This window comes from Sardina pilchardus, chromosome 18 (assembly GCF_963854185.1).
Source record: "Sardina pilchardus chromosome 18, fSarPil1.1, whole genome shotgun sequence".
Taxonomy (NCBI): Eukaryota; Metazoa; Chordata; class Actinopteri; order Clupeiformes; family Clupeidae; genus Sardina; species Sardina pilchardus.
In genome coordinates, this window is record NC_085011.1 from 8,571,031 (window position 1) to 8,583,307 (window position 12,277).

Below are 12,277 nucleotides of genomic sequence, written 5' to 3' on the forward strand. Positions count from 1 at the left end.
TGACACCTTGAGCAAGCCACACAATACATCCGAGCAAGTTGGATAATTCACATAGACCTTGCTTTCCTTTTATTTGCCTTTCTGTCATCAGTGCTGGTGATGTGGTACAGGCCAGTCCTTATGACAATCAACTTAACTTACATTATAACGGTTAGAAGTGGCTGTGGCTATTTTGCTAAAGTGGTGAAAATGTTAAGGAGCTTCAGCTTTATCATGTTGAAAAATATGGCCTTATTTCTGCTTTGAGGAGTCTCGGGCCCATCAATATCGTAAGACAAATGAAAGTCAATCAAGACTGCAGACAAACATCTTGAACAGTTACAAGTGGCCAACCAAACTACAGTTTTACTTTTAGATGATATCCACCACAGGACAAATTAATGAAAATTAGCTAATAGGGAAAGTCAATGATAGATAGATAGATAGATAGATACTTTATTGATCCCCAAGGGGAAATTCAATGGAAGTGGATCTGAATCAATCACTTATTATTTATTACCTTTATCAACAACTTTTTAATCTGATTTAACCACTCAATTACTCTCAATAACGTCATGAGCGAAGTTCTTCCACACAACAACCAATAGTCTTCTGGGTACTCATAGAGAACGCTGGAAACGCAAAGTCATAGTGAAATGGAGGACACATAAATCATGACCCCGTTTGTGTAGGGGGTTGTACTCAGATGCAACACAGTCTTGATACGGGAGCACGGAATTGGACTGTATGATCCTTACAGTATAAATCAGTATATGTGTTGGACAAGAAGTGCTAATTAGTCACTGTATTGCTGATTAAGCCATTGCTTGTGCTTGACACTCACAACTTACTCTACTTACACTAACTTCACATGGAAGAAAGAAAGAAAGAAAGAAAGTAATAAAGACAGATGGAAGTATCACAGATATGTTATCGGACCCCATCTTCATGAGTGGTTCAACATCACAGCTAGAAGGATTTACCAAACTCCTACGACTGCACATATAGAATTTTGGTCAGAATAACATCAACTTATTTTCTTTCACACCCTCTCATTAAGACTGTGTGTGTGTGTGTGTGTGTGTGTGTGTGTGTGTGTGTGTGTGTGTGTGTGTGTGTGTGTGTGTGTGTGCATGTGTGTGTGTGCATGTGTGTGTGCATGTGTCTGTGTGTGTGTGTGTGTGTGTGTGTGTGTGTGTGTGCGTGCGTGTATGTATGTGCGTGCGTGGCGCACCCGCGTGTCTGTGTGTGTGAGATGTCATCCACTGTGCCATTTAGGCAGGATTGTTGAGTGTAGGGAATATATGTCAGGTGTTGCACCTTGAAAATCTAATTCAGTCCAAGGCAGTGGGTAATGGACAACACTAAGGTAGAACAACTCAGACATGTAACATCTCCAACAACTTGTGTCACAAATATCTATATGTGGCAAACAAAAAAATAAATAGAAATAAAACCATTCAAAACAAAAAATATTGGACACAGTATATGTCCAGTTACAGAAGGAGAATATATCAAATTAAAATTGTGTGTGTGTGTGTGTGTGTGTGTGTGTGTGTGTGTGTGTGTGTGTGTGTGTGGGTGGGTGTGTGGGTGGGTGGGTGGATGGGTGTGTGTGTGTGTGTGTGTGTGTGAGAGAGAGAGAGATATGTTTTTTGCTGTTCCATATTGATAAGCCTACATCAACGGCCAGCAGACTGTGGAGAAACATGCACCACTGTCCTTCCTCCAACAAACCCAGTATATTTCTATATGCACAACTTAAAAGAATCCCATTCATGGCACACACCATTTTACACAATATACATATATTTAAGGGTGAACTACAGAATTTAACAAACACTGCACATCTTTATTTTTAAATGTCATATTCTCTGTCTAGATTGCTTGGGCTATATTGCATTTGAAACCATATGTTATAAGGTTGCTGTTTGTGTAGATAGAAAATGCATGACTAAATAGGCCTACTTAAAATAGCAAAAAAAAATCAAACTAGTATTACATTTGCCAAAACAAATTATAGGGAGAATTGTCCTACAACCATCAATAGCCTATGCCATATTCAGTTGTTAGGAATACCTGCTGATCAACAAAAATGCAGTTGTCCCCCGACGGTGCTGTTAATAAACATGTATGACCTTTAACATTCCGGCCCTGTCAGCGCAACACCTTTCAAACATGCTGAACTGAAAGGAGTTAACGCTGCACCTGTTCGCAGTCTACTTCGGACACACGAGCTCTCCGCAAACCCCTAGGCATTACTGAACCCAACCTGCCCCTTTGAATTTGGATAGAGCAAGTGTCCACCGAGAGGTCTTGAGACAGGTGAAGATCATCCTTTGGAAAACGCCTATCATTACAACGGGAATATGCGGAAGCTCCTCACGTAACTGATACCAACAAGGCAATAAAAAGACCGATTAGAAAAGTGTCTAACAGGTTATATTAAATGCAAAAGTCCTCTTTAATTACAATAATTGTATACCCTTTTTTTGGGTTACAGTTCAAACGCTTCAACGGGAGGACAGTGAGGAGAAACAAATCGAGTGCAGTATTAGAGGCACTGCCAGCGTTTTGAAATAGTTTTCTCGTCTTCATGCGCTTCGCATGGTTTATGCTATCTGCTGACCCCAGTAGCCTATGCTCCCTGCCGTGGGACGCCTCTTGCATATTGATATATTAACGCGATGTCGTTGCGCTATGATTTGATAGCAGAGGCACTCCACTGACATGAGCCACGTTCCTGCCTTTAAACTTTGCACAAAATCCATTTATCTCCATGGCTGATCGAAGACCCCCTCCCTCGGCCCCCTTTAGTAGAACGTCCACACCCTGTGTTGCATGTGCTTGGTAAATAATGCATTGTCATTTCCTAAACATCGGTTTGTAAATGACGGATGTCTAGGACTGTCTATTTGTGACAATACAACTGTCCGCACATGACTCGCCAATATACAGTAGGACATCCTGCGCAACTAGTCTAGATAGGACTATGGCCACACGGGATTCGACGTGATAAAACAGCAGAAAAGTTCATCACAATGCCTAGGATAGCAGTGAAAGTTGTGCAAATGATCGTTTCTTAACACTGGGCTTGATGATTGACTGCTTTCATAATGTAATTTAAAAGTACCTACTTGAACCGAGAAAACAGTCAGTCAACCTTCTGAAACAGCTTGTTGAAGGCGGACCATCTTCCATGTCTGACCGCAGGCGCAGGAGGGGGAGAGCGGCAGAGAAAAGCGTGCCTCGTAGGGGACTCCTGCTGAAGGCGGTTCCGCTTTTACGGAAATAACCCGAGCAGGACGCGGAGGGATGAAGTCCTAATAGTCCGTGGAGGGGAAAGCCGTGAATGGTGCGCAGCAAGTACGGGAGAGGCAATGTCGCTCTGCCCCCACTCGGTCCGCCTCCTTTCTGTGGTGGTCCAGAGGGAGAGGAAGGCGACGGCGAGGAGAACGCGGGGTAAGCAGACGAGGGATCGCGGAGGACTGCGCTGCTGGCCGCGGTGTTGCTGCCTCCTCCTCCCTGATTGCTGCTGCTGTTCCTGGGTGTCGCTGCGTAAAGAGCTGCGCCGCCCGCCCAACCGCCCTCCGGAGACACACTGCTGCTGTGGACGTGAACGCTGTCTCCGGATCTGTGTGTTTTCCCAGCGGTCAGGGGGGATTGGGGGCGTGATGGGAGTAATTTCTCAGGGTTGGACATCCTCCGTTATAATAGCGGTGATGAGGCAGGACCGTTTGAGACTTCTATGAAAAATAATAACAAACTGCGATAGAGGTATCCATAGACTCAATACTGACGGAGGGGTCGCATCATTAACGCCTAATTTACCGAGTTGCTTTCGCTCGATAGCCATAAGGAAGCACTGGGAACATGATGTTGCAATTGCGTGAATCAAACAAGCTATTGTCGAAACCTTGCCATAGCTCATAAAATTGTTTCTTTTCACATAGGACTGCAAGCTGTGTTAGAATTCAGCCTAGGATCTTATCACTCAAATCCTCTTCTGACTGAACAGAATCATTCCAAATAACCCGTTTTCACTGATACACATAATGTATCGAATATCAAATGTTCAGCCATGTTCATTAAACTGGTCGCCTTAGTCGCCGGTCTTTCGTCAGCAAAAATAAACTGATAAACTACACATACGAAATAAAGCTGTGATAGCCGCCGCAGCAGAGGCAGACAGCCTAAATGCCTTCGAGACGTCAGCACGCGTCTGTCTCTGTGTGTGTGTGTGTGTGTGTGTGTGTGTGTGTGTGAGTGTGTGTGAGTGAGAGAGAGAGAAAGAGAGCGCGCGCGCGCGCACGGTGCGTGCAGAGCAACCTGGTGTGTAGAATAAGCCACTTCAAAGCCATGTCTGTTTTCAATGTAAAATAACTCCTGAACAAAAATGAAATTAATTGAGTCAACTGAAAAAAAACTACAGACCTGTTAATAGGCTATAGGAATGTAAAATACCACCATAGACTTGCATGTCCTAACTGCGCGTTGTGCATCGGGTAATTCTGCACAAAATTCGTGTATGCAGACCATTATTATTACTCGAGACAACATAGTCATAGAATTCAAACAGGTACACACAAAAAATAGGATGTGACATTACAACGCCTAGGGTAGCCTAGCCTCTCCTGTCCAAAAACATAATTCTTTGGAAAGCCTAAATCGTACCGAGCCTTTTTTCTTTCTTTCAAATAGGTTAACTGTAATAGCTGAACATAACATACATTTGCCTATGTAGAATGTATCTTAGGGTAGAGGATGAGATTGTGCAGGCCTACGTTAGGTCATCATGCAAACTGTGGTGATTTAAATTATCCTGTGTATAAAATTCTGCAATGATTAAAACACATGCTAAAATATAGGCCATATATGTACTTAAAGAACTAGACTAACTATTTCAGCTTACTTTATTGCAAAAACAACGCACGTCGAAAAATAATTTACGGCTTTTAATGAGTCCCTGAAACTTCACGCTCTCTTGGGTCTCTAAAGACTAACCACAGTACCTTGCAAGTGCAAACGATTAGACTATCCCAGCCTTCCTGAAATGTGAACTTCACAATGACTGGGATTCAAGTAAATGTATTCTCAACTAGCATAAGCTTGCAGTCGAGTCCTTTCTAATTATTCCCCAAGAAGTATGGTTTCTGTTCTACGGCTCTTTTTTCTACCCAGAGGTTTATTCAAAGGATTTCCTGTATCATTTTGACGTTTCATTGACGTCTTTGGGGCCCCACACACACAGTTTCCAACGCGCTGGAAGTATGTCGGTGTTGATCTGACTTGAGCCTGCGAGGCATGAGTTGAGGGGTTGGGTGCAATTGCTGTCCTAACGCGCACGAATCGCAGAATATAAACAGCAAAATCCCATCAAAATATTTTTTAAAGGAAGTAACCTCTAGGTCTAGGATATAACCACATAGTTATATCATATGCAACTGTGATCATCTGAATATGCAGTCCCGAGTAAAAATGAACTGATTTCACCTCACTGCTCGCACCTCGAAACCACAAATTACGTTTACAGTTGGCCACTTCCGACTGACGTTGGCACAGTTGACTTGCGTGGTCTTACATTGCATGTATTTGTTTAAAATCGTGTTAATTTATAAGTGTTTGTTTCAAATAAAACACAGAAGGCTATGGTTATAATGTGATCCACACAACCTGAGACAAATTCAAAATCTTCTGGGGCAAAAGTAGCTGTGACCAATGAACAAATGAAAGAATAACATTGCACAATCTTTGAAGTTGCTAGTAATACATTAATCTCCATGTTATTGCCAAGATACTGGTTAGATTGAAATGGAACGTCAATGTTCATAACCAGAAAGTCTACCTGGAAGCTGACACCTACTGTTCTGATGTAGGCTCCACTCTCAGCTTGTTTGAAACCCTTCTTCTAATGTAGTCTACAAGTCATGCAGGAATTTTATTCCTGCTGATGCAAACGTGTAATGAGAAACATAATTTCGAGAGATTTACAATAGTTATCATATAGGAAAGGGATGTAATGATTTAGGCTATACATGCAATGGGATTAGATTATATTTCAGTGAAGTTGGTCACAATTTACGCCTATCTCAGATTATGTTATATTCTAGTTTGTAAACTATCATAGTCTACTGCATCTCATTCAACAGAATGTTAATTGTGTAAGTTTATGAATTGTATGAAAGTAAGCATGTTGGTAGCGACTAATTCTATGTATTATTTATATTTCTTATTATATTACTCCAATAATAAACCATAGTATGCCTAATGATTTGTGTGTGCATATTTGCAGGTCTTAATCTTTTGGTGCATGACACACATAGTGGTTAACTTTCTTGTAAATATCAAATGCAATTCACAAACATGGATACAACATTCAATCCTAACTTTGGCACGTGAGCAAGGGTTTATCAGTTTAAGGATACAAAGGTGATTATGTTTGAAATACCGAACTGTAGCATCAAAATCACATACAGTAGGCAGTGGTCAGCAGCACTTGAGGCATTATGCTGTGCTCAAACAAAGTTATGTCATTCTTTCTCTTTTCACATGTGTCCTGATATAATACTGCAGCTGTAGCACTAGTAAAAAACAACACACACACACACACACACACACACACACACACACACACACACACACACACACACACACACACACACACACACACACACACACACACACACACACACACACACACACACACACACACACACATTCCCCAGGATTTATTCGGATGGCCATTCAACAAACTCAGTAGCAGTCGCAAAATTGATGGACGATGCCAAATCCTAGATCACTGCAGAACATCAATTAGAGGATTCCTCTCCCACTGTCATCAACGTCGTCATTCTTTTTGGATCACAGCACTTGCCACCCCTCCATTTTACGACCCTGGGATCACGCCTGCCAAAATGGACATCCGAGCGGAGCAATCCCACTCCCAGCACGGTGCGGATTACAGGGACGCCACCATATGGAGCGGCAGCTCCCAGTCACACACTGCGTGGCCACATCAGAAGGAGCCAGCAGTGACGTGGGTGGGAACCCAGCACGGAACAAAGATGCTGAGCCAGTAAAGCAAACACAAAATGTCTGTCAGGCCTTTGTGGAAATGACATAAAACCGACCCACCCTCTTTCAACTAGTCACTGTTCCCTACGTTTCTTTTTTTTTTTCTCTCTCCTCCTTCCACCCCGTGTGTTGCTTATTATCATAAACTGCAAAGTTTAAATGCTGACAAAATAATAATAAAGTGATGCTTCAAAGGGTGGGCTGTGGTTTATTGCGTCATCTTGGGTTTAGGACTTCCCTGCAGTACAGAGGGCCTTGCATCTACAGACGTTGTCACTGTGGATGGCAATGAGATTATACTCACCCATGAAACCGCACCGAGTTATAAATTGAGGCAAACAGAATTTCAAAATGTTAAAAGTGGTGGTTTCGCAGTCATATTGTATTAGTGTTAAGGGATATTTTCCAAGTTTTGGGCCTGGAAATATATGTGACATTTGGAACCCATATAACACTAATACAGTCATGAAAGACTGGTATTTCACACATTTCTATCAGATAAGCACAATAAGTGGCTTGGTGTTGACACAGTCTTCAACCAGAAACACACTGCATTCACATTCACTTAATTCAGATCCAAAGGTCTGATTTTTGACATTTTGAAATCAATGTAGGCAACACCACTTCATCTGTCGACAGACAAACAGTTATGGACAGCGTGTTTGCATATTGCAGCTTTTCAGTCAATAGTGATGCATCCATCTCTATTATATTTACTCTGTAGATATTTACTAGTTTATTCTGTGATCAGACAGTACATTTCATTGATTGATTAATACTTTTATTTAGGATTCCATTGATGATCATGTACTGTATCTGATAAAGTACATTGTAGGATACTCCAATCAGCCAGTTGAAGGGGGCTTCTCAGCAGTAGGACGCTACATTTAAACAAACAAACACCGTCTTTCCTTAGCGCAAACAAACAAACGACTAACGTGTCGACACGACTGAGTTCGAGGACACAGCACTGGGCTCAAAGTGGTGTCAAAATGTTAGTCTTCTAGGCTATTTGTCTGAATCATTGCCCTCCAGTCTATTTTCTTTGTTTTATTGCTTTATCTCACCTTTAGTCTGACACAGTCATCGTGGACCGAGAGATTTTATGCATACATTTTTATGCTACAAATGATTTTACTTTCATGTGTTCAAAAGACTTACATATTAGCCTTTTGCACAAGCTGCATATAACAAAACATGCAAATGGCATAAGCAATACTTATGGACAGTTTAGGTTGAGTTGTCAGGCTACTGGCTTTGCTTAGCACCTGTAACAATGCGCTATCAGCACTTGCTAAAGTACTTGTGTATGCTTTATGGCCTCACTCACACTGGCTTTGCATAGAGTCCACATCAACGGGGCGTAATGCACATTAAGTCTTCTTTGCTGCTAATGTTTTTTGGCTGCTTTGGTTCTTTGCTTGAGCATTCAGGCTTCTGGCAGTGCATGTTGTACCATGAAGGGGGGCCTAATAGGTACAACATGCAGGTGTTTGTTCCTGACTTAAATAAAACTCCAATCCTCTGTTTTGAAACCAGCTTGTACTAAAATATAGAGGAGATACAATAGCTGTTGACTATAGATACAAATAAATAATCCTCGATCCTTTGGAGCGCTAGGTGAGATGAGAAGGCAGTATTTAATATTCTAATGTGTGATTATGAGAGACACCTGCTTTGTTTGTTTCACGGGTCACTAGGCGGAGCACCTCACCGAGGTGTACAGCACAACCACACCAGTAGAATAGCAGGAGTCGGCTACTTATAGTGCACAGAATTGGGAAATATGTACAGTAATTTCCCGCATATAAGCCGCATTGTGTATAAGCCGCAGGACAGTGTTTTATGCAAGTTAAAGGAAACAAAACCATATTAACACCATATTAACTGCCCCCCTGTATTACGGTAACCTCGTACAGTAGCTGAAGAAATTTTGCAGAATCAATGTATAAGCCGTGGCTAATAGTCGGGAAATTACGGTAGTCAATAAAGGTGAACATTGTAGCATTTACACACTCAGTAGCATTTGCACAACACAGAGCAAGTCCTCCATGTCCATCCACAACGAACACAATTTGCCATAAAAAGAATATATCACATGACCATGTGAGCATGTCGTTGTTAGCTGATAGCACTGTTCTCTGCTTGACACTTGTCTTGTGACTAGCTACATCTGTAGCTGGTGTGTGATCTCTTGCTCTCTCTCTCCCTCTCTGCCCTGCCCCCTCTTCTGCTTTAATGATCCATTCTGCCCCCCCACTGCCCAAAGGCCTGTTGTCTGAACATGGGACTAAACAGCAACCCAGGTCTCAACGTCTCTGGGGGGTGTTGGGTCCAGCTCCTCGGGGGTTCAGCAGAAAAAAAAAATGTCACCGAACTACAAGCAAGTGCTGTTGTTCGGTTCCAAATAGCAAACAGACCAGGCAGAATTACAAAAATATGTGCTCTGGATCAAAAAAAGGTCATCCTCCCATCAGCGCGCAGTTCAGTGTGTTGTAACACTGCCGAGCAGTTCCATTGAAACAAGCTACCACCACTGCAGCTACAACAATCACCATCAGGATTTTCCACCCGGCTTCCACTGAGGCAACAAGAATCTGCCTGGACTCGGATACATCCCCAAACATTCCATCTATCTATAAATAAGAATATTTCTGCTCTGCTCTGAAGCTCACCATACTGCACTGTGTAGAGGAAACCCCTCTGCTTGTTCAGAGTCAAACTATTTACTTAATTGAGGGGATTTTACGAGCATTCAGGGAAATTACCAGTCGAGAGTGAAATCAGATCTCTGTCATTCGGAGCAACCACAACTGGAAATCTCACAAAATTCAGCAGAATTCCGTGGTATTACTTTTTTTTTTTTTTTTTTTTTTTATCGAGTGAAGTGAATCCTGTGGGATTCCCCAGATCAGGAAATACAACTTCTCCTCTCTCCAATGGCATTGATCATTTTATGAATATGTAGTAAACTTGTGGTTTGGTTCAAATCATGATAGATAGGAAAACAAAGGGGAGGGGAGGGGAGAGGAGGGGAGGGGAGGGCAGACCCAATACTAAGTTTTATTCAAAGACAAGACAGCTCCTATTGACACATTCACTACCACCACCCCGAACAAACAAACAAACAGAAAACCCTCCACTGAATATTTGCGTGGCCTCTGCCACCACCGCCGCCATAAACGCGGCGGGTGAACACGTGAGAGGGGAGCGGTGGAGAGGGGGCGCGGAGGCTGGCACAACACGGGCTGATTGCAGGCTTGACTCGGCTGGGCTCTGTGAGGGCGTCAGCAGCTAGTCCCACCCAGCTCTGCCCCAGCAAGGCCCTGCAACCACATGTATGTGTGCTAGCCACCACACATGTATACACACACACATGCTAGCACACACACACACACAGACACACACACATGCTAGCATACACACACACACACACACACACACACACACACACACACACACATATGCTAGCACACACACACACACACATACACACGCTAGCACATACGCATGTACGCGCGCACACACACACACACACACACACACACACACACACACACACACACACACCCATATACACTAGCTTGCACACACACAGACACACACACACACACACACACACACACACACACACACACACACACACACACACACACACACACACACACACACACACACACATTGCACACACACTGTGTCACAACCATGAAGTCTCATTTGGCAATTCTCCTCCCTTTTTGTGCGCTACTGCAGTAGGGAACAACCCCTCACTGCAGACTCCTTAAGTATACACACACACACACACACACACACACACACACACACACACACACACACACACACACACACACACAAACACACACACACACACACACACACACACACACACACACACACACACACACGCACACACACAAGCACACTCACTCACACACACTCTCTCTCTCCCTCTCTCTCTCACCCCCTCTCTGAAACGTCTGCTGTGACGATCCACAGCACAGCCGGAGCATTGACGTCAGAGACAGGCCCATGAAAACACTGAGTCCCTGGGGGCTTGGGGAAGTTATGCTCATCTTCACAGCTCTGCTAGCAACTATTTCAACAATGATAATGCCTGTTAGTCTCTCAACCATTGAGCTTTTCTTTGCACTTACTGTCCTGGTCGTCGTGCACCATTCGGAAACACAAATGCCTCCATTGAAACGGCTGTGTTAAAATACACCAACATGCCGATTCAATTACTATCAACATGATTTCAGCTACTAATTAAAAAATAAATCGTTTTTAAACAGCCTCTAAATTAGGTTTCCACTAAATGAACCAACAGCTATGACAGCAAAAGCAGATATCAATAAAAATATATTCTAATGTCCAATGAAATAATATGACTGACAGATTTGAAATAGCCTACATTTTGTAGCTGTGATGGAATAATAACATTGCTGGATATAATGGTGGTCATGGCGTTTTTCAAAAGTAACAGAAGAGGAACCTACTCTACCCTGCCGAGAATATAGGAACCGTTCTCACCCCCCTGGTCACGTGTGTTTGTGTGTGTGAGTGCTTGTTCAACATACAGTATGCAGGGCACAGCGCACATTGTTCAACGTGTTTTCATGCACGACTGCCTGAGTAGAGATTACGCTACCTGTTGATGCTTTTTAATGTGTCCAAAATAACCATCGCTGTACTCGCAATCAGCTGCCCGCTACTGCGTTCACCTCTGACGACAGTACATCTGCCCTCGACAATGGGACACAGTATACAAACATGGGCGCAACGTAACCTTAAACAGGTTCGCGTCCATAGAAGGATATCAACACATGGATTCATAGAGGAAGGGATTAATAGGAAGACGCCATTGGGATCAAAAGGGTTTGTGCGGAATACGTTAAACAATCAGTCACAAGGATGGAGAAAGAAAAACAAAAGACAAAGAAAGGAAAGAGGGACTGAGAGAGAGAAAGAAAAAAAGAAAGAAAGAAAGAAAGAAAGAGAGAGAGAGAGAGAAGAAAGAAGAGGAGGGAACAAAATTTTGATGCTGAGCTGAGCAGAACACTGCAGTGGGGGGAACTGCAGAAAGCACATGAATCAAAAAACCATCTAAGCGGGTGAAAAGAGAGAGAGAGAGAGAGAGAGTTAGAGAGGGAGAGAGAGGGAGAGGGATGAAAAAAGCAGAGGGGGAGGGGGTGTTGGTGGAGGAGGAGTGGAGTGGAGTGGAGTG

At 43.0% G+C, this 12,277-nt stretch overlaps 1 protein-coding gene across 5 annotated transcripts in view; it reads right to left on the bottom strand.

The window, feature by feature from the left end:
• The window catches only part of pde10a (phosphodiesterase 10A), a 91,852-nt gene that overhangs the window by 63,122 nt on the left and 16,453 nt on the right, over positions 1 to 12,277 (bottom strand). For 2 of the 5 annotated variants that reach the window (XM_062519020.1, XM_062519019.1), the window contains exon 1: positions 3,117 to 4,007. The exons of 1 other annotated variant lie outside the window; for it this stretch is intronic. In XM_062519020.1, coding sequence (XP_062375004.1) covers positions 3,117 to 3,681 — 565 coding nt within the window. In that variant the 5' untranslated portion in view covers positions 3,682 to 4,007. Of the gene's footprint in view, positions 1 to 3,116; positions 4,010 to 12,277 lie in introns of those variants that run through there. 2 more of the 5 variants (XM_062519021.1, XM_062519023.1) reach the window with 1 other exon arrangement.